We start from the raw sequence: 27,021 nt of genomic DNA on the forward strand, positions 1-27,021 counted from the left end.
TCGGCTTTGTAAGCTCAAATCTATCCGAATAGATTTAAGAAAAGCACATCTCTTAAACAAAGGGTTTATAAAATCATTCTGGCAGTCGGGGTAATTAAACAACTTAAATTGCCTCTAAGCTCAGCCGAAAAACTTTAAAACATTTTAATCCATATCTCTAGCTCGTAATAAACAGATATGGCGTGGAGATTTTTGAAAGTACAAGCATTCCAACACGCGTTATCTGGTGGATCAACAATTTTAACGTTGTAATTAATTCTATAAAAGCAAATCAGCGACAACGCTTTGAAGATAAAGAAAATAAATACATTGTGCTGTTCGCTCCGCGGAAATGTGGGTTTTGGAATAGAAGTAACGCAATTAGATGGCGGTTATAAGCTACCCTGTAATGTTACATACGACGCGCTGCACAAGAAGTGATGTTAAAACGTCCTATGATTCGGTGTTATGTAATTTGATGGCTGTTTTACATACATTTGCATGTTATTGGATGGCGGGGAAAGGTGGTTGCTGAAACACGACCGACTCACTAACCACGCATGGGGAGACAGCTATTACGGTAGCAAATTTAGTGGCTTTTGCAGAAGTGGTTTTACCTGATGTCCTCGGATTAGCTTCGGTCTGTTATCCCACATTTATTAAAACAGCTTCGCTTAATTTCATTATTAATTTATTTGGAAAGTTGCACTAAACTCTAACAATCCGCTAAACGGACAGTACGAGTTTTAATTAGATCGCCCCAATAATCTCCCAAAATTAACGGAAACCGCACAAAAGCGGATAAGTATTGCCTTGACGATGCGTTAGCTTGGCGAAAGAGCACCTATTTGGGGTTTTTTAAACGATGACAAATAAGAGGCAATTTTGTTCTTGACCTTCTTGTCAAGTCGGGGCACGTTCCGGTACAAAATAAGGGACCAAAATGCAATCCCTAAGATTTTATATTACATACAACTAAAAACATCAATAAGTAGGAGCGAAAAACTTGATCCACGGAACGGATCAAATTTATCCAGCGATGTAATAAATATTCCTAAACACAAAGTAATTTAAATTTAACACAGATAGAAAAATTCACAATCTCGACGGTATTACTTATTCCGTTCAAAGGACAAATCACAAGCTGTGCCGCTGCGCTGCCGTAAATAAGAAATGCTCTCTTTCTAGATATAATAGTGCAGGTGCCATTGATTTGCTGTATGCCGATATTTGCTTATTTATGAGCTTGAAATCAAAACCGGTCATGGAACGGAAATAAAACACTTATTTTACAATATTGACATTTATAACATTTGCGAAATAATATACTTTAAACAGTTATATATTTTTAACAAAAACAATTATCGCTGAAAATGAAATTGTACATTAAAATATTGACAAATTAATGGAAGAGGTCACAAAATAAAAGTAAATTTAGTTGTGCTGTCATAGCTAGACATTACTTTGCCGACGATGGCTCAATAAATTACTCCGAACGTCGGAAACATCATTTAAAAATTTCAAATACTTATGGGAAAAAATGCATTCTCAGACAGCAGTTATTGCTTTCTTATCCACCAATGTCAAATTTAAATTGACATAGAACACGCGATAGGTACATAACGGTTTTTTTATTGTTCGATTACTCCTAGGGAAATAGAATCTATCGCAATCAAGCTCGTGCAATTATACGTAATAAAACCCGTTTGTAGGAAATTCGATGTTGATTAAAACGATATAAAAACAGTGTATTTCGTCGAGTGCAATCTTTTCGCGGCAACAGCTATAAAAATCCCCGCCAACACAGCAATGATTTTAAGTTTGAAGTCCAATAAACGTGGAATTGTAGGCTTTGTTTCTGTTATATCTTGAGAATTGGCCTGATAAGATAAATGCGCGCGGCAATTGTTGGTTTTTGGTTTAATTTGTTTGCGGAGTGATTCGAGCGCCCCAAACACTCTAATGCACTCTGGATTTATTCAAATAAAACCACTCCTTGAAAATGTAATATAAAAGTGTGTGAAGGTAGTTTTTCTGTCGTACGAGAAGCGGCGTCTGTTGTTCAGATTATACTATTGAATTACAAGTCCTGAGGGAAGTTTTCCTGAGAGGCAAGACGATGAGTGAATCGTACAACACACAAACAGCAAATAAGAGCGAGAACGGGAATAAAACAATCCGTTCCTGGAGATCTCGCACACTTGCTATTCATTACTTGCCTCGAGAGTCCTCTTACGGCCGACCGACCTACTTCTAGCAGGATTTGTATACAATTTGCCGCGGATATCTTGCTTTGACTAAGGTTAAGGGAATTAGAAGGAAAAGTCGGGCAAAGGGAAAGCTTTTACGTGTACATTTTTTTTATCGACGACTTACCGACCACATCCAGATATCCAATTTGGCTTTTCATGGGGTCGGTGTTTATCTGACACATGTACCACCCTCGGTCCGACTCACGCACGACTTTTATGTGCAAGTACCATGTTTTGTGTTCGCTGTGGGTCACACCGATTCGGTGGTTCTTCGTTATCACATGACTGTGGATGGTCAGTATGGTCTGGGTGTCCACACGCAGCCATGCCACCTGGAACAAAGCACAACAAAAGTTTATAAATTATATGCATTTATTAACGAATTTTCTCTTTGTTGTTGACCTGGACTCTCGCACACGTGCAAATATTTTCATTTATTAGCTTTCTAAATCCTCGTTTTATCTACATTTTTTGCAGTCGCTAGAAAAGGGAAAAGAATTAAATTCCTGCCTTTCATCTCAATTTCGAGCTACTTCTTTCTCCTTCTCTTCTCCCCCAAATAACTATTTTATTTTCTTTTATACATCCATAGGCGCCAAAACCGCGAGGATCGGAGCTTACGCCCTCATAGCACATCTGTGTGGACATTGTTGTCCCAATAATTATCATATGGAGTTTGCAGCAATAAAAAGCTCAATTGTAATTTTACCTAATTATATTTTTTCTGCTTATATTGAGACATTTTGATGAATAGATGGATTATTCTGTTATTACGGTTCCATTTACAGAAGGCGGATTAAAATTTAATCCAGAATTAAATTAATTCGAATTACGTAGCCATTTATATTGCACTGACAATTAATGTAAAATAAATCGCGAAATAAAATTTAAGTGAAATTGAATGTTCTCTCTATAAAGAGAACCTATTAGAGCCGATTTATAGAAAATTCAAATAAAATTCAATTTGCTCACGTGGTCACGTTTCTATAAACCTACTCTTTTTTTATATCCGAATTTTTTATTTTCTTGTTAAAAAAATCGGAAGTAATTTGACTTAACTAAAATCATTAAAGTGCTTTTCACATTTTAGTTTATATTTTACGGTAATTTTTTAATGTTGTTGAAACAGTAAAAATTGGGATACCAAACCGTTTTTTATTTTCACAACAAACAAAACTTCGATTTATCTGGTAACGATTCTTCTAACGCAGCAATTTTGTATTGTGATTAAAATGGAAACGAATTATTCAATTACTGCGACACAGTTGTCAATAAATAATAAATGCGTCAATGGAATAACCGTTTTAAAAATTATTTCTCTTGTTTATTGCTCAATTTGTACAATTGTAAATTAACGAACAGAACTGAAAAAAGTTTTTTATGCTCAGCGTATTTTTACAATTATGTGAATGGAATATTTCAATCCACATCAAACGAGTATTTTACATTTTGATGTAATAAGCGTACAAACAAATTTTAGAACAAACCTTTATCCTAAGGCTAATTTTCAAATTAACGTTACTTAAAGATCAAAAACAATGTTATCAAATGACAACAATGTTTAAATTTTTGGCCAAAACAATAAGCTTTTTACTTTACCTAACTTTATATTTATTTACAAATAAATGCGAGAATTGGTAAGGCGAGCACTTTTGTCAGTTTAATTTGCATTTGTATCTGCCGTCAGAAACAACGTCAGGTTTTGATTAAACATTTTGTTTTTTGAAATATTTGTTTGTATTGTTTAAGGCAAACGAAATCTGTTTTTGCGTTTTGGTAACAAATATTTGGCTTGTTATACAGATGTATCTAAAGAAGCTAGACAAGAATTACACATAAGTGCAACGGAGACCTAAAACAAACTTGCTACGTGACTTAGCTTCGCATCCAACGGCTGCCGTTATAGAATATGCAAAATGTTACCGTCGATTTCGTTTGTTCTTTACTGGCTATCTTCCAGGTATATTATGGCGTATTGGATTACAACTGCAGATGTATTTTTTGTTTAAATGATTAATTTTTGTTTGTGCAGGAGCATAAGTTATTGGAAAGCATCAGCTTGTTCTATGAAAGCGTTAAACTAACTTGGCTAACTTGGTTTGCATGTAAGTTCGGGTCGCCACACCTTTTAATCCCTTCGGGTCTCTATTTAATACAGCTTTGTGAATCCGGGTTTTGAAATTACATTACGAATATACCTGATATGGGTGGTGCGCGAAAATGCAAACTCTAGTTTTGTTTTTTCCTGTTATTAGAATTGCAATTGTAGCAAAGAAAATTTTAAAGGAAATAGAAAAGATCAGAGATGTTTTTATTAAGCCTTTGTCGATAGTGGGTGAATTTATCAAATCCTCCATCACCTTGCGAGGTATCTCCATTGCATGATCGATCCCTATTGTTCCAGGATGACAACGTGGAATCAAATAAGACACGCTAAAGGAAATACAAAAGGAAAAAATTCAGATATAGGGCGCAAAGAACGCCGCAAAAACGCGAGCTGCCACGTCAAAATTAATTTATTTCGGTGCTAATGACGGTTTAGCAGACCAGTTCAGCAGACCAGTGTTAAGCGTCGTCGAAAAATGATTCGAGTTTCTGTTTTTGCGGCCCACCTCGTCATCGCCATTGCCATCCTGGATTACACAATAATTATTACTAGCCCTCTGAATTGATACAATTTCGCGAGGGAAATTTAATTAGGGGTCGTTTTTGTGCTCGTCTCGTTCTCATCATGCAATTTGGTAATTGTACAAACTAATTTTTGTTGTGGTGTTTGTCAGTGTCGGATTCAGCGGCTGACGCCGGAATTGCTACAATTAATGAAATTTTCATTAATTTAATAAAATTAAGTTTGTTACTTTTGACGGGGTGTTAAATAAACGCCCATAAAACTGAGACACTGTCTCGAATGTGTCATTCTCATTTGCTTGTCCGTCATTAACAATTTCATTAGCAAATTTCGCTTGTTAGCAGAATATTAATTTACCACTTGTTTGGTAACAAAGAACAGGAATCGCCACACTGGGGTACAACTCGAACAAAACAGATTGTTTTCCATTTATTAGTCATTTACACTTCACAGCGGTTTACCGTGTTTCGATCAAACAATATGGAACGCTAATATGATATCCTTTTTTGCCGATGTTAATGACCATAGATGGAAAACACGTCCCAGTGGAATACTTTTCCAACCGAAAAATAATGCCGTTTTTACGGTTTTTCGTTTTTTAAAAAGATTTCAATAAGAAATTCCACAATTTGATCCAATTCATCAATCATAAAAAGTTGACTCGTGCATTAGAGATTGACTGTTCGGAATAGTTTCTAATACAATATTGAACTTGATAATGTACGTACACATTCATAAAAGCTAAGCTCATGAATTGTTTATACACACTCAAATCATATTTCGAAATAAAAAAACAAAGGAAGTATTAACATTTTATTAATTTAACATCAACGTTATGACATTCTGGGTAAACATTTCTTACCAAACCTAGAAAATAATTTTGCTAGGTTTAGGTATTTATTAGTGGTAATTGTCTTATTGATGGATAAACAACACAAAATAAAGCAACAACTAATCAATAACAATAAAAACAACTCGGGTCCTGTCCGGCATTATAAAGGCTAAAATTTGGATGAGTTGCATAGGTAATATTAAATTGTGCCATTTCTTGATTTAAAAAATCAATAGTTATTTATTGTAATCAGTGAAATTTATGAGAATCCGTTCACAAGTTAAATCCTTCCTGTGAAAGAGGCGATAAATTGAGGCCGCATATTATTTGACAGTAGTGAAGTGAGCTTACGAGTCAGTGGCGGTCAGTGAGCTTATTCAACTAAACACCATTTTCCATGTCGGGCCAAGCGATGTCACAAGGTCGTCCCAAAATAACTACATGGGATTTATAATTGCGGAATATCGTTAGCGTAATCTCAAATGCAAATCTTTAAAGAAATCGTTTAAAAAGCCATTTCTCGATCTTAAAAAAGGTACTCGTGTTGTATTTTAAATAATTAACAGATCGATAAAACTTATTTTTAGTATAAAATGATTTTAATAGTAGTGCTTGATACGATCAGTTTCAACGCTTTTTATGCTTAATTTGAATTCGCTCAAACACGTGAGAATTAATCTTTAAGAGTTGACGTAAGTTGCACTGCATTGCAAGATGCAAGCTCAAGCACTGTTTCACAAACACGAAATATGAAACTTTTTTATTCAACAAACAATGAGTTCTATAAAATTACAAGTTTTTTTTTAAATTTAATTAACACATTTTACGAGTATACTTAATGTTATTGTTCTTTAAAAAACAAAGCAAAACCTATTTGGATTATGAATTTAATAGCTTCAGTAGCTTAATGCCGATAATACCCGTCTGTTAATTAATTTCACTTATAAAATATAAATGAAATACGGAACACAACATCATTGAAATGACCTAGAAAGAAATGCACATTATAAAGAAACAAACTTCTTTATTTAATACATAATAAAAATGTACAGGTCGCTATAAGGTAAGGTAAGATGGTTCCTCGAATTGTATTAAGATTTGGTAGACATATGTAAAAGTGTTAAAATATTTTAAAATTCTCGTCTACAAACTGAAAAAAAAAATTAAAATTAAATGAGACATATTTAGCCCGGCGCATCCACCAAAATTAAAAAAATGTTAAACACAAAATAGTCTTAAAATTATTGACAAAACACATGTGAAACACACCTTTATTTTAAAAGTGTAGCCGGTGACTGCGTGAATATCAGTTACTTGCAAAAATCGTAGTTTTAATGTACAAAGTATATTTTAATATAAAGATACAGGTTGTATCTGAATCCCAAAAACTACTTAAAATTTAGTGTTTACTAAATACCCTATTTTTTTCTTTATGCATGTAATAAAAATCAAATCAATCAAATAAAAATTTACGAGTACAGGTCAAATTAATTGAATTTTGGGGATAGCAACATAATTTCAGGTATTTCTTGCAAAAACAAACATTCTTAAAATATTTTTAAATAATTAACAGTTTTTGAAGTAAATGAAAACATTTTTTTTTATTTACATGCACAGAATTAAAATATGATACGTTGTATTTATCAGTTTCTGGCGTACAGAAAAAAATACTTTTATATAATACAGCTAGCGAAAAAAAATTGCATCTCGAATGCGAATGCGAAATAATTTTGCGTTCTTGAATAAGTGCATTTAGATACACAAATATTTATTAGCTGATTCAGTGTATATTTTATTTATTTTATAACTGAATTATAACTGATAATTTCAAAAAACTGCAAGGAGATATATTATTATCCTCAGGCATTTTAATTTAATTTTTATTTTTATTATTTACTTTATAAATTTTAGTTTAATTAAAACGGACATTGTAAATAAGAGGTTTTTCTCGTGTTCTGAAAAGTTAATAAACCTGGAGCTAGTACACTTAGAACTAAAAAACAAAACAAAAAAAACAAAAAATCTAGAAATTTTAAAAATATTTCAGAACGATTTAATTTGAATTGTTTTAACCATGCGACAATTTTATTGTTCGTTTTTAAGCGACTTTATATAAATAAATACCTTATATCCTCCTAAATCTTCGACAAGACAAGCAAGGATGGCTTCTCTGCCAACTGGTACGGTGACGTTGGTGATGGGTGCACTGAATTTGGGATTTTCTAGAAGAAAAAAAAGAATTTTATTTTTTTCCAAATTCCTGCTTGAAAAACGTGGGTAATAATTCAAAATGTAATGAAATATGCATCCACTGTGTTCTTAATAACACCGCCGGTTTATTTCCCGGGTGCAGTAATTTAATGGAGTGTGTTAATGACTGGCTGCGAGCAAACCAGAGCGACACAGATTAGCGAACGAACAAAGCTCCACAGGACTTCCGGTCCAAAGCTCGGCGACTTTCACCCCGGCACCTATTCTAATAGTGACTACGTTTTGAACAAAGCTAAAAAGTTGCTAGTTTTGCAGTGTTCTTTGCTCGACTTAGTTGCACATTTGCGTACTTTTCTTTGATCGCGAAAAGAACTGGTGGCTATAAGTTTCCTTGTAATTAGGTAGAGCGTTGCTTTAAATTCTAATATTGTTTCAGTGATGAATTTTAACCGAAACTTACGAGACTATCATGCTGCAAATGCTGTACCTAATCGTCTTTAACAGTTCGGAGGGAAATGTAATTAAGGCTATAATTAATGTTCCGGTACAGATGATGGCAGTACTGCAGGTAAAACTAATAATCTCATGGATAGAAGACATTTTCATTAAAGATTAATTCTTACTTATGTTGCCTACGCCAGGTTATTAGAATTTAGTTCACTTACGGAAACTCTAATTTTTGTTCAATCAAAAACGCATCAATTTATAATTAGCACGCATTCGTTTAATTTTACGTATATCATACAAATCCGATTATTTTGACCTACTTATTTTAATTCCACAACAAATTTAAATGTACATTCAAATAGAAAAAACATCTATTATTTTGTGCTACAATAAAATTTTCATTTACAATAAATTGTCACTTTTGTCTGTGTAAATGATTCTAATATGAAATATGAATATTTTACATGTGGGTCATTCAGGATCTAAACCTTTAGATTCAATTTTATTGATCGTGTCTGGGTCACTTTTTGTTGCTCTTCAAATATTTACTCTTTGGACAAACATAAGCTACCAATCCTCTTTAAATTGTTATTATTTCCTGGCTTTATTGAATCATCGCTGGAATATTCACAAACAAAAAACCTGAAAAGTCAATTTCCTTTACCGGCAAAATACGCTGAAAGGGTGATAAATGTTTTTTAATTTCATTTCACGTGAATATTTACTTATTAATCAGTATGGAAAAATATCACCGAGGAGTTTATTTTTTACGTCTAAATAAACGTATTGAAATATTGACTTGTAAATCAATGCTTAATGGTTTAGTAAATAATACGTTGTGTTCACATTCGAAAAAATCTAATTGCCTACTTTCAGTTTACTTTAGGGTGGCAATTGGAACAGTGAAAGCAAATCCCAAAGAAAAATCCTGAATAAATGACAAAGTATAATTGAATGTTTGTCCTGCTGTTCTTTCCTTGAGGTATTTATCATTATCAGTCTTTGGATCTTTCACAGCGGACCCGGAGAGACTTCTCTTAAGTGATTGAATACACTCACAGTCTCCAAGCTCTTCTCTGATCTTATACTCTATCGTGATTATATTAAGTGATAGTCCAACGTCATGAAATTCCCATCTAGTGCAAGACTCCTTATTAAATTTATCTTCATTTGTGCTGCGTTCTTATTACGGACTATATTTATGCAGGCGTGCAGCATATTGCAAATATTTTTGTCGTCACGTACTAACTTTTTTTGAGGTAATAAAGACGAACTTCAGGTACGGTATTAATTTATTGAATTTTATTTAAAATAAGAAATAAAAACACAGGTACCATAAAAGCGTCCTTTTGCCAGGACATTTGGAAACAACTGTAAAAAAGAGTGCACTTGTAGACTGTCTCGATGGTAGCAAACAGGTGTCATAAAGCAAATACGTGCGATCTCAACGCTTTACTACCTATCTAGGAAAAAGAAACCGAATGTTAAAAACGGAAAACTTGCCTTTTACATGCGCAACCTACCATATAAAACCTGACATTTTTCCGGATAAAAACTCAAGTGAAGTTGTTTCGAAGTTAATTGACCCGAATTTTGTGGCGGATTTTCTCATTAAGTCAAGAATTCGCCAAAGTTTGTAATTTATAATTAATCTGCTTGGAAGAACCAGTTATTTTGTTTTTATGCCGATTCGGGCAAAGTTAACGTTTGCATTTAGTAGCTCTGAGATAAAAGTAAAAGAATCATTTGCTTTTGCAAACAATGCAAATAATGACAAAGCCGCTGCAATGTTTATTTACTACAATTAATTTTAAACCGAAGCTTTTGATGACAATAATTATGCTCCGACCAGGAATTTAATATACTAGAAATAGGTAAATTTTGGCTGATCAACTGGCAATTACCTACATTGCATTCAAAAACCAACTACATTGTATTCCAATATACGAAATTTGTGGCATTTGTTTTACTGTTTGAGTTTGAGAACGACTATGTGGTTGAAATTAAAATCGAAAAGTGCTGTCTCTTTGTGTCGCTTGTTGGAAACAAGGTTTGCGATTGTCAAAGGTCGTGTAAAAACTGTAGTGTATGTTGATTGCGTTACAGAAACCTACAAAATCGTTTTATGGCAACAAGCTGTTAATTAGATGCACTTTGCGCGAAATAGCTCTATTCTGTGCGCCCCGAAGAGTTCATAAACTTCACATTTTTATTTATAGCCCCCTATACATACATACAATCTGGTGAAATTTGTATTTTATTCCGGCAACTCACGCGAATACGCCGACTTTACACATTGATTTTATTCCTCAGTCAGGTCAGTTTGAATCTTTCTGCTCATTACTGCCAATATCCAAACCGAAATGGCAACGTCATTGTTTTTTTCCTTTCCAATCAGATCCGAGTGCATATTGTGAGCGTACGCGACTGCATCATTCGATTTAAACCGGGCGATTGAATCTGACATTTGTAGATTTAAACCGGCTGTGAAAATAACAAATAGCTAATATTGTGCGCAATCATAAAATCCCGAGAATGCTTCCACTTTGCGGAAGTAATATGGATTGAAATCATTGGACCGGGAGCTGTGGTGACGGGGTGGGAGCGGCTAAGCCGCCACCTATGCATAACATGCAGGAAAAATGAACGTCGCAACGGTATAGGCAAAATTGTGCTTTATTGCCTTGTTTGATATTTAAGGGGGCCTGAATTAAAGACGAGAAAATTTCATTTCTGCAGTGATATTTTCGATATTTTCTTTTATGCCTCCCGGTCACGCTACTTTTAATCTAGCCATCTTTCGGTGCACAGCCGAAAACCACGATCGACAGCTTTTGAATTAATTATCGTAATTGTGTGATAATTATCTGAACCAAAGCACTAAGGCAGTTTTTTATTCAAAGACAGAAATATCCGCTTTGCTACGTTCGAATAAATAAGGATTCTGAATAATGTAAGCTTCAATTACGAAATTATTCACAGCTAATTACACAGCAAACGTCTGCTTGAAAGGATTATGTCTCTCTCGGGGAGCTCAATTTTTCTTTGGCCATACGCTCATGTTCTCGTTTGTCACGGCTTTCATGCCAGGAACTTTTCATAATTAACACAAAATAGTGTGCACTGGGAAAATTTATTTCAACTTGAAAATTATTTTAATTTTACTAATTAAAATCGCACCGGAACAGTTAGGAGAAATTTAGTTATTTTCTTCAACATGATAGATTCCGCATTTTTCACTCGATCCCTGCTTTATGACCCGAAGTTCACTCTAACCCGATCTGTGGATAGAATGATTCGACCCTACTCGACCTAACACCATTCGACCCTTTCTCGCCAAAAAATTTAATACAAATTGATGCAGAATACAAAACATAAAAGTTACTTAGTCTAGTCTGAAATTCGTTTTGTCAAAGGAAAAATTATTACAAGCCCTACATTCCTACAAACGTGAAAAATTAAAACGTCCTTTATTATTGACAATAATTATTTCTGAAATGGCATGTCGTGACTTTCACAATAGCTTCAAATATGTAACTTCGGAAATAGGGTTGAATTATTTGTCGCGTAATTCCGGTGCCTTTGATATTGAAAAATTATTTATAACTGAAAGGAATGACTGTCAAAAAATTAAATTGTGATACTGGAACTGGTTCAACAAAGCACAACAATTTAATAATTTCATCCAAAGCGATAAAACATTCATCATTTCATCAGCAACTTCATCCGAAAAGGATGTTGGTACTGACATTGGCTTTGGTATGCGATAGTGTCATTCTATTTACGCAGTTAATAATCGAATTTTCAAAATGCCAATTCAATTACATTGGTTTAAAAACGTGTAAAGCTGCGCTTTACTAACATCGGTACAAACCAACCAGGAATTCCGCTTGATTAACTTCAGAAAATTTAATAGATTCAATTAGGTAGTTAGCAGCAAGTTTCGTGTTATGGAAATCCAAATAAATTAGTCTCTTGGGTAAATCTCTTGTAGGGAAAAAACCAAACTATGGAAGTTTAGACTGGAAAGTTTGAAGGTTTACTATTATGATTTTTTTATTTTAATTATTGAAGTTTCTTTATTGAGTTGTTCAAATAGGATATTGATTTAATTGTTAATAATTCAACTTCATTTGAATTCATTTAAGTAATGGAAAATACAACCCTGATTGTTAATTAATTTATTGTTGAATCGAACACTAAACGAGATTAAACGGATTGTATGTGTATTATTAAGTTATTTATCGATCTACTTTTTGACAAATTACCAGCTATAAGATCCGGTTCAAGGTATCACTAGAAAAATACCTTAATCGATAACTTGTTGACTATATTTGTCTTAATTGTGTATAAATATATCCACTTGTCCTTGCTCATTGTTAGAGCTTTGTGGTCAAGTAAACCGTGTCAAATCCTTTCAGTGGTTGAATTTTTGTTTGTTCATGTCGCTTGTGGAAAATCCTTTGAATGTATAAATAACGTTTCAGATACATAAATTAGAGTGAAAGTTAACATTTTGACTTCCATTTTCCCACCAAACATTAATTTGGAACTTATTTATATCCTGTCTTAATAACAAGTTTACGTAAACATGCAATTAAAAAGCAACAATAGTTCCTCGAGGATCATTTATTACCGTCAGGTAAATTTAGCCAAATATGCTCATGCGAGATCGCTAGATTTCCAAGATGCACGTGTATCTAACTTACATTCCTTGCAAGCAAGTCGAGAACATAAATTTCTAATATGGTAAAGACAAAGCAGTAAAATAAGACGATATTTCTATTCCTGAAGCGGAGCGTTTACAATGTTGCCGTTTCTGAGCATTTCCAGAGACCGTGGTCCGTGATTTACATGAGGTCGGGTGTTTTTTCAATTGAAGGGATGCCGTTTGTTATCGATTAGCAATTAATCCTCTACGAACCTATTTTAAGATGCGAGTCCTTGATAGAACGCGATAACATCAACGTATGTGTATTCTGGGCTCTATCACAGGTGTTAAACATTTGTACCAGTTCGTGTTAGGGTAAACTACCCTCAGACGATGTTTTTGAATTCGTTTAACGATGCCTCGCCATTTAATAACGGGAACGTTAGGACGACATTTTCATAAAAGATTCTTGCGTTCATTTAGCGACCCCACGTTCACTTGGAATATCCTCTCCGTAATCTTTTGCACGCGTTATTTTTATAAATTGACAAATTTGAATAATTATAGACGTTTCTTAGCATTTCCCTTAAGAGTGTGAGTCTAGCAAAAATAAAAACCCACTTTAATCATGCAAATAACGTAGTTACTTCAAGTAAAATATGCGCATCAAAAAATGTTGTAATTTATCATAGCCGCGATAGCACATTACGAACGAGCAGATGCAAGAACAACCATCAGTAATTGGAAAAATGTACGACGCTGAAAATAGAGCAAAGCATACTTTTGATAAATATCTTAATTGTTCTACCAGGCGCTCGTTTTTTACGAAAAACCACAGAACAATTATTATTAGATTTTGAAACAATAGCTGCCAAGATTAATGTTCAGTGAATACTGCAAACTTAATATTCCATCTTCCAGCGGTGACTGTCAAGATAATATTTACACAGACCGTAGCAATAATTATCAGAATTAATCTTTGAAGTTGCTTACATTAAAACAATACTGTCTACTTGACAACTTAGCTGATTAAACCAAAGCACAAAATCTCCAAATAAGGTACCGGTGATCAATAAGACATTTTTTTGACTTAACTCTCATCTAAAATAGCAAACAGACTAATTCTAAGTTATGTCTGTATAATCGAGAAAATGGTTCTAAAGACTCAATTCTAATAAAACGAAAGCAAAACAGTCTTCCTGTTTCATTGTGCTCTATTAGTAGTGGTAGTGTTGGGTTGGTTTTAGAAAATATTGATGCAGCTTTAGTGCAGTTCACACACAATCAATGACACGTTTATCTATGCAAAAAAATCCTAAAGAAATGAGAATTTTTTATAAATAAATTATAAATTTGATATTATTTTAAAACCTTAATTTTTTATTTTTTATTTAATTTTTTATACAGATCACTATTTTTTCGTATTGTTTTTAATAGTCCGTTCCTCCACCTTTTCGATAAATATACTTAAAATTTCAAATACAACAAAACAAGACAGTTACCATTATCAATGATTAGTAATTAGTAATTACACACAAAGATCTTTATTTTTTGGTTTTAACTTATTTTATAAAGGGTAATTGCAAGTAATAATAGCTAAAAGAATGTTGGTTGTTTGTGGAGAGTTAGAAATAGTCATAAATTTTTGAATAGTAATAAAACATAGTTTTTTTAATAAACGGGAAAAAAGATATTAATTTTATGCTCACTTTGTATAAAAGCGTTGTGAAATATTAATTATTATTAAATGAAATTTTGCATTTAACAGTGTATAAATAATAAAGCTTCTTGAAATGGTGACCATAGTTTCACATAAATTATTCAAACATTGTTTTGTCTTAGGAATTATTTAAGTAGGGAGAGAACAAATAACGGGGCTTTCTAAGATAATAACATTTGTTGTTGACGTTTTCTGAACGTAATGTAACACTGATGTATTGAAAATTGTGCTTTAATAATCTACATTTTTGTTAATTAATTAAAATCTTGATCGATACAGCGCTACGATACATAAATACCGAAAACAATGAACTCCCGTTAATTGAAAAATTGGATAACGTTCTTAATCTATCCCTAATATATTTTTCTCGCGAATTTGCGAGATTAATTTTGAAACAGTGTTGTAATTCGTACGTCTTAATTAGATAAGTACGGAGATTTAATTGCCGGCGTGTCGCTGTTAAAATTAACTCTAAAGATTTTCCACGGTGAAATTTCTCACTCTGCTTCACGAACTGATTGTCGAAATTTCAATCATAACTGTTGTAAATATCGATGGCGTGTGATGAATTATTTATGATTTTGTTAGTGTCTGAGACGTTGACAAATTATTTCGGTGGGGACACAAACATGCATCGACTTACTGTACCTTTTTCCAAGTCGATGTAATTACAAGTGAGAAATGAAATTATCGATTGCCGAAGCAATATTTACTAATGGACTTATTGAGTTCGTCAAAACGCAAGAACGTCTAATGGATGGGCGGCTGAGTGGTATTGAATCATGTCAGCAAAACACGATATTTGGGCAGTTCATTAAAATCTCAGAAAATACACTGGCCTTAAAAGGTGTACTGCATACAAAATCGCCGAGAAAAGAGAGAATCCGTAAATCTCGTAATGGTATACTTCAATCACTAGAGCAAATATTGGACTTAATTCTTGCAGTTTAGTTTTGAAGAAACACATTTCGGTGTTTTTTAATTTCATCAAACCAATATTAACAAAATATTCGGTTGCATAATATTATGTTTACCCAAATGTTATTATACCAATTAGTTCACGGGTGATGGGCATTTGGGGAACCACTACTAGTGGGAAATTGTGTTTGGTTTAGTAAAACCGCTACAAAACTGAAATTTTTCCCCAGTGTAGTCCTATTCTCGTCTCAAACAAGGTAAAATTATCCATAAAGCGTTCCGCCACATTAGTTTTACGATAGTAGATGATAAACCTGTGTATTTGGGAAACTATTTGCCATGTAAACCAAACTGGCTCGGCTTAGCAGAAAATGCTGGGGTATCCTAAAATTTAACAAGGATTACGCGTCTAATAAAATCTACATTACACAGCTTGTTAGAGGTTGTAACCTCCCATTAGGAAGCATTGTAGCTTTATTATTCGGTCAAGTTTATGATTTCCCATTAAAAAAAGATGTTCCATTGAAGAAACTTTAACCTATACACAATATAGGTACAATACACCCATGTTAAAAATGTGAATTTTGTGGCTAATGGAAATGTCGTGGCATGAAACAAGATTAATAATTCAAACACAGAGGATACGTAAATCCGGTCGAGAATGCGTTAATGATTTATATTTTTGTTAGTTATTATAATTTTATGTGTGTTCGTAACAGATTTTAAGCAAACAAAAGTCTAGAGTAAACCCTACCGTCCACATGGATCGCTATTAAATTTTTCATTATTATTGTAATAAAAGCAAACAAACCTTGTTAGCACTGTATCTTATTCATTACTCTCATATTTCCGCGTGTTTAGTCAGTACTTTCATTCCGTCATCTAAAATTTGCGATAACCCTTTGAGATAAGTTTCAGATTTAATTAAAATTTAGGACTGTTTTCACAGCGATCGCCGTCAACCATTCTAATTTATAAAAGTCCGTTCCAGTAAATTAAAAAAATATTTTTTCATAACGTAGTCTCTCTGTGTGGCATGTCAACATGTTTATTAAATAAATTTATTAAAGCCGCCTACAGCCCGTTGCCTGAACATCAAACAATTTTTCAATATTTAAATGTTTTTATGGAAATTATTGTTAAACAAAGCCGACAATTATGTTTCATTTCCGAGCTCTTAACGCCTCGAATCGAAAGTGTCAATTAATTTTCTTTCCGTTTACAATTTCAACAATTTGTATTACAGAATTTTTCCGTACTTATACAGGGTGTCCCAGCGATTTGGAAAAGTCACTTAAATTAGAAAATTATTTTTTTCCCACTATATACTAACCCCCTAGTTTACCTAAAATTATTTCTAAGTAAACAGGCTATTTCGGAAATAAGCTACAATACAAACTTATGTTTTTTTTTTTAAATGGAACACTATATATTTTTTGCATTTATAGATGTAGTTTTTAAAACTAATAATTTTAACCAAAACTTTTATTGATCGATTTAGCTTGGTTTTTGAAATATTTTTTTTTAACAAAAACACGCTCTTTCTAAAAATGTTTTGCTTAAAAACTGAGATTCCTAATAAGTGAAAATTTCGCCACATTAGTTCATAGTAGGATTTTGCAACAACGTATTTGCTGGATTTTGGTTTAATAAAGAATTATTTTCTTTGTACGGAAACTCTTAAATAGTAATTTGTTTAATCCAAAAAACTTAAATGTGTTTATTTTGTCATTTTATTACTTATATTATAAATGTTTACTAAACATTTAACCCGGCGCCTCCACCATTTTTTAAATTAAAATTATTTTTAAAATAAGTTTTCGAATAATCTAGGATTGTCACGAAATTGTCTTATACGTAGACCAAAAAGTAAGCTGGAACAAAATGTTTTGGTCTAAGACTTTGAACTAAGAATTTGATAATTTGATTCTCGTTTTTGTTTCGGATTTGATGTGCATTTGACTTATTGCAGCCACTAGCTTGGACTTGTAACTGTTTTTGAATGTTCAAATGTGTTCATGTAAACTATTGCTAAACAACTGAAACAATAACATTGTTTTTCCTCCACGTCTCAAAAGCCTCAAGTATAAAGATTTGTTTTTTTTCACATTTTTTGTGATATAGACATAAAAATAAATTGTATTGTAAGCTTATGACGACGGTCTTGTTGGAGAAATTAACGCAGTTTGCTTTTGCTTTGTGTTTGTATAAAAACTACTCCACAATCTCTACCCTGAACGATTCACCCCCAATTAGCAACAAATTATAAGCCAAGAGGTTTAAAAGGTTTTTTATTTAAGCCAAACCGTTTATTTATTTTATGTGAGATCCAAGAGACACTTTTATGTGAACGCGACCATATAGTAATACTATTATGTCATTGTCACAGTCTAGTAAAGCAATTTTAGAACAAATTTACCGAGTATGTTTCAACCTAGTTGGATGCCTTGTCTTGCTGTATTTATATTATTTCCCCACACAAAAGTCAGATTTGTGAATTTTATGCGTTTTTTTTAGATTTAGTGATTTTTTAACCTGAGCCTTGTAAATTCAGCCCATCAAGAATTTGATTGTAGCCTGAGGTAATGTGCACTAAAGAATTTCCTTATTAAATAATAAAACTGGATGATGTCTGCGCGAAATTAGCTGCGAGCTAATTAAAAATCCCCAGGTCGGAGCAGCCGTTCCAGATAAATCAACAACTAGTCCTTGTTAAGTAGCAAAATGTGAGCTTTCATTTTACCTTGATTATTCATAGTTTGTTTGTTTTTATCGCAATTTACGTCCAGTCACAAATTTATTTTTATTTATTCATATCTAAGCGCTCGACATCCCCGTATAGAAGATACGCCGGAAATCTTGTTAGAAACCAGTGGGGTGCAATGAACGTTTTTGGAAGAACGCCGCTCGAATGCCCGGAAAAAGCTTAGGCCGCTCGTACGCCGCTGTTAGGGGACGCTTAAATTCATTTTTCGCGACGTTATTAGATTTGCGATATGTTATACAGGAGATGTGGTGCATCGTTGGGGCGATTTCCATGCAAAGTGCACGTGCAGTTGTGCGGTGATCCGACCACTCATCCGCGCTATTTCCCGCTTAGCTTGTGTTTTCTCGACGGTAAATGCGTTGTTTATCCCCTGGGAACTCATAAAAGTGATCCAATCATCTCCCACATCGTCAGCCACTGCCGGCCGCTTCTACGTGCTGACCCCTAACTCTAAACTAAATTTGTAAATGTTCACGTACGCCCCGAACTCACGTTCCTTCGCTATCAACTTATGCATTAAAACATGGGACAAAATATACCCGCATGAAATCCTCGTTTTTCGACAATCACACGCTATTTTTGAGCACGTATGGCCGTTTATCTGGCCAATATGTTGTTTTATTCGCAAAGCACGAACGAATCGACGTTTAATTCGCTACGAGATTCAGCGCCGCGAATTATGGAGGCGCATTCCGCCAAGAATTCTACCTCACGGACTCCATCCGGGGTCAATAAAATGGAAAGTCATTAAGTAAACGAATATTCCCATTCACGCTACGGAAACTATTAAAATTATCGCACGGTACAAACAGAAAAATAAAAATCACTTTCGAACTGAAAACACAAAATTACGAAATTTAATTTTCCTGTAAAGGCGGAGAACACTGTCACCGACTTTTTGCGATTGCTTCGCAAAAACAAAACCAATTTTGCGCGGCGTAGCGCAGACACTGACTCAAAAGCTGCAATCTCAGAATAGACATTATAAGTTCTCTTTAATTAATAATATTTACTTTAGGTGAACTTATAGTAGAGCTTCGAATCGCGTTTGAACAGCGCTTCATGTCATATTTTTCATGTTAATTTTCACCTTGCTGATATAACTGCAAACGTTTTAAAAGTTTACGACTTGGAGAAACTTTTAACTCCGCTCCTTGTCGTTAATTTTTTGTTTATTTTTGACATCGTAGCAGAAAGTTGGATGTTTTTATCCGTTTCACTGAAAACCCACCGTGGGTGTGATTTAATCCAATATTATTAAAACAATATTAAAGGAAGATCAAAAAAATGCTTTCTAAGCTTAAAAGTAATCCGGAAGGAAGACTTTAATAAAGTTTATGGTTTCCCTGTTAGCTTCATTGCTAATATCATACATATAAACCTACTGTTTATTAGCTTTTGTGAAATACGACACTGCTGGTCTTCGGTCCCTTTATTCAAAGCATTTGATTTTAATTATTTTAATCTACCTACATCTAAAAGCCAAGAAATACGATTCAGGGCGCAAAGAGAGACCGCCTTTGGAATATTAAATTTCGCTGATTTTTCACACGAATTTTCTGTTACTGCCGCCTCTTAATTTAACAATATCCTGTTAAATTTTCCCTTTTAATATATTTTCCGCGAACTCGTGGTGGCAGAGATATTGAGTAGAAAAGGATATAATCTGCTAACGACGTACTATTCAGAATTTTAAACAAAAGTCGGCGCAATTTTTAAAGTAGTATTTTCTAAGTTTGACAAATAGCGGGAGCACGATGGAGCAAATGTAGCAGCTTGTAATGACATCTCTCGTGATTGTTTGGTATAATTTTTCACACAAATCGTGCGATTGTGGCAAAGCTACGAAACAAATACCTGCCATTTACATATTTTGAGAGAAAATTTTAGTTTTAATTAATTTTTGTAATGACTGTATAGAACGTACATTGTCAGCTGAATATTAAACAACAAAACAAGATTGGAAAAAAATATTTACCAACTTTTTTTAATTATAATTTGGGGTAGCGGGAGGTTACGTGTCACCTATATGAAACTGCCCTTGCCGGGTTTAATAACTTCATAAAAAAATATTGACTTTAATCGGAGCAAAAGCAATTTATGTTGTGTATGAAGCGACAAGTGTTATTTGCAACGTATGCTGTGAAAATCTTGCGGAAAACAATAATTCTAAGTGTTTGCACGGATTTAATGAAACAGAATTAGAAACTTACTCCCAGTTTACATTTACGTAATATGTTTAGTAAGCTTTAGTGTTTTAATAACTTTGAATGGCTAAATATACCCAACTTTAAGTGCACTATCACAGTGATAGTTTTTGTATTATCTAGTTAAAAAAATTGTTTGTTTTATGCAACGAGATGTTTATGTTCTTAATTTGCATGTTTGCTACGCCCCCAGGTTTCTAGGAACAAAACGGCCCTATAAAGAGTCCTTAATATTTTTTATGACGGTACTAACGAAGGCATAAAGAATAAAACAGGGAAAATATGAAAACAAGACGTTCCGTACAGTTATCGCTACCTACATCAAGGAACTAGTAGCGGCAAAAGCTCGTAAATCAGACTTGAAAACTTGGTTCAAAATTTAATTGTGCCGATAAATTTTCTATGGGATAATCTGAGCAGTCCTCGGCGGAATATGACAATATTTAAAAGTGGTATTTTCTAGAGATTAAAATGGGATGTGTTTAATGAGCAAAGTCTGCTAAGTTGGTCATTTGAAAGGGTTCGTTTTCGTCGGAGCAATAATCTCGTTAATATCGGGTTATTTAGTGGCGGTGCATTTATTAGGTATTTCGGTCTCGTCTGGGCGCGTGCTGGAAAGTTTGCAAGAGCGCTTCGCGATTTTACCAAGTTTAAACGGTCCGGCATGAAAGAAGATTAAATTTGGCCTATTAACGAGTCGAAAATTGACACCTGTCGTAATTCACCTGAAAAGAAAACTGGAGTGTTATCTTGTTAACCCCAACAACCCCAAACGGTCCAATTAGGTGAGGGTAACGGAGCGGTAAAAGCAACGTGAGGGTTATGAATGGGAGCCACTTGTACCCTCACCAATATCTTATAATAGTCCTGGATAAGGTGGCGGCCCGTTTGACGTTTTATGAATATTTAGTGTATTATTGGATGGGGTGGCATCACTTTTCCTCGGAACGACCTCACCGTTATGGTCATTGACTTGGCATTTTCTGCTGTTATTATCGATTAAGAAGGGTAAAGTAATAGAAACTCGTTATTTATTCAATGAGTTGCCAGCTTAGTCGATGTAAAGTAGAAAATCCGACCCTTGACCGAATTTTTATAGATCTCGTTTGCTGCTCAATCCGCCTACTTTTATGCCACATAATACACACGCAACTTTCGAATTTTCTATAATGAAAATAATGTCACCGGGGCTGCGAGTGGCGGCCGTAAAACGCTCGCAAAGTGCGGGGAAATCCTCACCTAGATAATCGGCTGCCACTGCGACGACCACTGCCAGAACCAAGATGGACCGAAAACGCGCGCCTTCTTCAGCCATTAGACCGAACGTCGGGTTCAGGCTGAAGCCACATACCGACTACCGACGCCGACGACGCCGCGACCACGATGCATGATTGAAGCGCCTGCGTCACTGACATTTACTTCTTGTTCCCATCGTCGGATTGACTTTAAAATACTTGTTTATCACGTAAGAGCAAGTGCCATGTGTCGACGAAGGGTGATAAGAAGAGACGCTCATTAACACGTCGTCTATTTACTGCCGACCCGAATCTCGGCGAAACGAGGTGTCCAATAGAGAAAATAATAACGAGGCAAAAACTACCAACTTCATTTCCGGATAAAAGCTCCCAGCAATATTTTGCCATTTGTCTTAAGGCAACCGCGAGCCGTAAAACTCGCAGTCCTTCAGATAACTTTCCGAATAATGGAAACATAAACAGAAATTAAAAAGCAAATAAAATATTATCCGCTTTTGCTTGTGCACACACGCACTGCGATCATAAAATAATCCCCGTTCAGCATTCCGAAACAACGTCATCATGAGATTTCAGCACGAATTCAAAAAATTTGGGTATTGATGTTTCAGATTTTCAATGGGCGCACAAACAACAAACTAAATTGGTAAATTAATCAAGATGTGGCATTAAGGCATTGATTACTACAAATAAACAAAATAAAGCGTATATTTTTTATTGGTGCTTTAGTTCAACATAAAAGTAAGCGAAAAACCGATTTTTACATTTTATTTTGTTTTTATAATATTTTTATGGCTTTTGATCTGTTTCTGGAAGACAATACATACTCGTATTTATATTATTTTAAAATTTGGCAAATTATAGTTTGGAGCAACGCACAACAGTTTAATTTATGCAATATATACTATGAAATTGAATAATCGTTTGTTGTGTTATGGTAAGAAATCGAAAAGTCAGCTTTATTCGGAAATAAAATTACCGTTGTTTGTCTTTTAAAAAAATGTTTATTTGCTATGCACTCCACACTCGTGAGAAATTTACAAAATACCAATGTAGTCTGCGTCCTTAGTTTTGTTCCGATAGTTAATTTAATGAACACGTTATTTTAATGTGACTAAACAATGAAATCTTGTCTAAAACTCGAAGTGTTCATTAATAATTGAAACGAATGTGTTGAAACCATGACAAATTGCATAAATCTTTGACTAGTGCTTTTGTGTTTAACCCAATTACAGTTTTGGAGAAAATTGTTCTTGCGGTAGGTTAATAGTTTATTTCCATGCGAAACCATATACGGCTTTAATCGAAATTGAACCATGGCGAGGCACTGAATATTCGATCAAGTCCAAACGGTGCTCTCCGGTTCGAAACAAATTGAGTTCGTGTTTTTTATGGATTCTTCTTTAATTTGTATACGTTTTATTGTTGATTTTTATTTTCCTCCAAAGACTTTTATTCGACTTTAAGACACAGATGCATTGTCGCGGAGCCCAGACAGGAATTGCGAGCGTGTAATTGGCTTTTTCTTAACGTGTGATATGAAATTAGATTGTGAGTGAACTTTAACGTTTAATAAAACGGCTATGCCTACCCAAGTTTCTAATCTCAAAAATAAATATTTCTTATTTAGCGAAAGCGTAAGCGGGATTGCTGATTTTATGTTTGGAAAAACTGCAATAGAACGTTTACTACTTTTGTCCGTATTTATGAAAATAGGAAGGAACAAGAGGTGCAGCTATCGTGGAATATTCAGCCACAATAGCCACCTCAGAGTAATGGATTTAGCGGCTTTAATATGCAAAATGAAACTTTATTTTGTATAATTTCAAAATATTTCCCCGCTTATTAAATAAGTACGTATTTTGCGGTTCGGGAGAAATCGCGTACTAATCTTATTAGGGAGTATTCCATTGCGGCTAAAAAACCGGCGAGTTTTCTTTGATCATGCTTTTTGCTTGCGCGTGTAAATTAATAAATGTAGATGTTTGTTTATAATTGGCTTTAACAACAACGCGAATCCCATGAAATTTCCTGGTGGCTTGATATTTTTTCGTGAAATCATGTAGCAAACATGGCTTGTTTGCTCGTGTAACAAAAAGCAGCGGTAAGCAAAATCGGAATTAGTTTAACTGAGCGTGATCGGAAAAAGCTTTTTAAGGCATTCTGCGTATTAAAATCTGCCAATTAAAATACTCTCCGAAAAGCTGAGCGCGCTCCATTGTGATGGGGTGAACGGAGAGTTATGATAAAATTAAGATAATTCAATGAGCCACCCTCAACATATTTACTATCACAGTTGAATGCGTTGCTTGCCGCATTCGTTATCATTTTATTCCGCGTTAGCGTGATGTGTTAATATAACTGTGCTCGCTATTGTTGAGCTTAAGTGCTAATCTTGATTGTGCTATTTTTATTAACAAAATTCTGTTGGATTGTTATTTGCTTAAAGTGCAGTAAACGTGACGCGTGACCAAACTTGAATATACACACACGTAGCCACCATTCCGGCTATTACCGTCATGACTGACATTTAACACATTTAAATAAAAATTAATTAAAAACATCACGATCTACCTAATTAAATTATGCCTAGCTTCAGCGCAAAACGAAAACTTCATTCATTATTCCCCTTCACTTAAAACCTTACAAAAATTTCCTTTATGCCATGTAAACTTAATCAGGGTATTTTAGCCAGTATCCAATTAAATTTACATAGAAAATGGCAAAGTGTGGGTTTAAGCTCACAGTAGCTTTTAAACATAAATTCAATATCTTATGTGAGACAGCTCCGTGACAAGCAATTAAAAACGTCTCTCGGTAGACTTAACAATGCTCTAAATATAAACCGGGTTCAATCAGACGCTAGTCGGAAAACTTCTACAAATTAGTATTTATCTCTCCTTCACCTGTCACTAATTACATCTTACTTACTTTTTGCACTGTTACGTACAACAGCTACTTTTCATCAAGTTGTTATTAAAATATTCTTCATAAAATTATTAACATTATTCAAATTTCATTGCATGTATTTTATCTACAATTGATAATATTTTTAAACTTACTTTTACATTTAAAATAAAATGATATTTCATAGTAACCTTATATTCCTTCAACATTGTTCTGGCGTAAATAATAAAAAACTAACTTCCTCTTAATTAATTTAGTAAAATATTATAATTTCCATCAAGGTTCTTATATTAGTAACGGCTTGGCCCATAAACACGCAATAGGTCCCCAAATAAAAGTCGACATCTTGTTTTACGACATCCCAGTGGAAAAGGGGTGAAGTAATAGTCTTCTATGTGTAGGTGGAAATAAAGAGTTAATGTGTTTCGTCAATTAAATTTTCTTGAATTATCTGTAATTAAACGCCATAAATAAATTTACCTTGACAGCGAAGAAATGTGGCGACGAGAAACATTTTGCTCTTCCGTCCGAGAAAAAACCGATAATATCATTTGAAATCAGCGGAAAAATATACATAATTCATAAGGGAAGGAAGTGTATAATCTCAGATTCGTTCACGAAATGTAAGACAATGGTGTAATATTAGAAATGTATAACGTAAGGCATCTAGGTATTGACATTTGAAATGGTGCTGATGTTTTTATATGGCTTCTTCAAAGGGGACGCAATGTTTTTATTATATCCATTGTATTCGGACTTTCTGGTTTCAGTAGTTTCTCAGCGAAAAATAATTTACTCATTTCCTATAGTTTATTGGGGCAATATCTCACCTATGGCGATGTGTCGAGATTAATTTTGTCGTCAGGTGTTTTATTACTTCCTTTATATTTTTAATGAAAATAAATTGTTTTTCTTACCGGCAAATAAAAACTTGCTTTTTGATTATTAGCTCCATGCAAAGCTTTTGTATAAATTTGGTGCAAACTAAGTTAACTGAAGCTAACAAAAAGGGAGCTCCTATTCCGCTACATTGTACTTATCATTTATGCAATGCACTATGAATTTCTGTGAAGCCATAAATGTGAATTTTCGCTCGTCATAGCCAATTTAGTGACCGTTTATCGATGGTGCAATTACATATCTTGCTCGCATTACGAACTGGCACACAACACTGGCTAATTCCCTGAAGAATCTATCTAAAGCATCAAATGTTATAAAAGCGTCATGTCACAGTGTCCCATTTATTGAATTCGTGTAGCATCCCGCTTGTAACCTCATAAAATTGGAAACAATAGTGGCAACCCATCAACATGCACGTCGCAACAACCCTACAATAATGCTAATGTTAGTTAATGCCGACGGGACGTTCTGGGTCTAATCCGCTCATCGCTGTGATATTAGCCGCGTACAATATTAAACAGCGGCTTGTGGAGTATTCAATCGGCCGCCACCAGGTTCCGGTTCACGAGGCCCCAATTTCAGATACCTGTACATTTTCCACTATATTATGCATAATAGTAGAGTCAACTTTCTAATGGCGTTTTGCACCCGACCATAAATAATACAATGCTGGTGAGTTGGGTTTAATTGTTTATAGCAGGAATCGTCACAGTATTGCTTCCCGCTTTGGTTAGAAGGATTATAATAGGATCAATTTTGCAGGCAGTCTCAAAAATACACTAAAATGCATATAACAATAATGACCAGGACTTGTACATCGATCAATGAACAGACGTCACAACTGCTGTAAATAAATTACTATGAATTTTAAACTACCTGAAATGTCTAAAAATAGATAAGTTGCGTCTTAAATATAGCTTTAAACAAGCCACAATTTTATATATACAATTTTTTCTAAAATTACTTTTTTTTTATTTTGAGTTTATTATTTTAACATTGTTAAAATCTTTAATAATTAAAACCTGTCTGAATAATTTTTTTTGAGCTAATTTCGCACACAAGAATTTTATAACATTGATTATTCAACGATAAACAATGTGTCCCGCCCGTCATAAATTTGTATTTCTTGGTCCTGCTCGTATTTCAGATTTTAAAAATTGTAGGTAGATGGCAAACAATTTAAGTGGTACTAAGTTCCTATAAAGAAAAATTGACTTTTACTGATACTGTTCGTAAAAACTAAAAACAAAATTTAAAAATTTGTACAAGGTGTTCCATCCGTTAAAATAGATTGACCGAAAAATTAAGTAAAACGATATCAAATCAATTCTGAAAACATGATAATACG

The 27,021-nt window shown here is 34.0% G+C and overlaps 1 protein-coding gene across 2 annotated transcripts in view; it reads right to left on the bottom strand.

Moving 5' to 3' along the window:
• Positions 1 to 21,981, bottom strand: part of LOC663736 (neurotrimin) — a 29,373-nt gene extending 7,392 nt beyond the window's left edge. For both annotated transcript variants that reach the window (XM_008203184.3, XM_008203183.3), the window contains exons 1-3: positions 21,853 to 21,981; positions 7,817 to 7,914; positions 2,356 to 2,563 (exon numbers count right to left, since the gene is read on the bottom strand). In XM_008203184.3, the coding sequence (XP_008201406.1) occupies positions 2,356 to 2,563; positions 7,817 to 7,914; positions 21,853 to 21,928 (382 nt within the window). In that variant the 5' untranslated portion in view covers positions 21,929 to 21,981. The remainder of the gene's footprint in view (positions 1 to 2,355; positions 2,564 to 7,816; positions 7,915 to 21,852) is intronic.
• Positions 21,982 to 27,021: the final 5,040 nt, after the last annotated feature.

Source organism: Tribolium castaneum, chromosome 4, assembly GCF_031307605.1.
Source record: "Tribolium castaneum strain GA2 chromosome 4, icTriCast1.1, whole genome shotgun sequence".
In the NCBI taxonomy this organism is placed as follows: Eukaryota; Metazoa; Arthropoda; class Insecta; order Coleoptera; family Tenebrionidae; genus Tribolium; species Tribolium castaneum.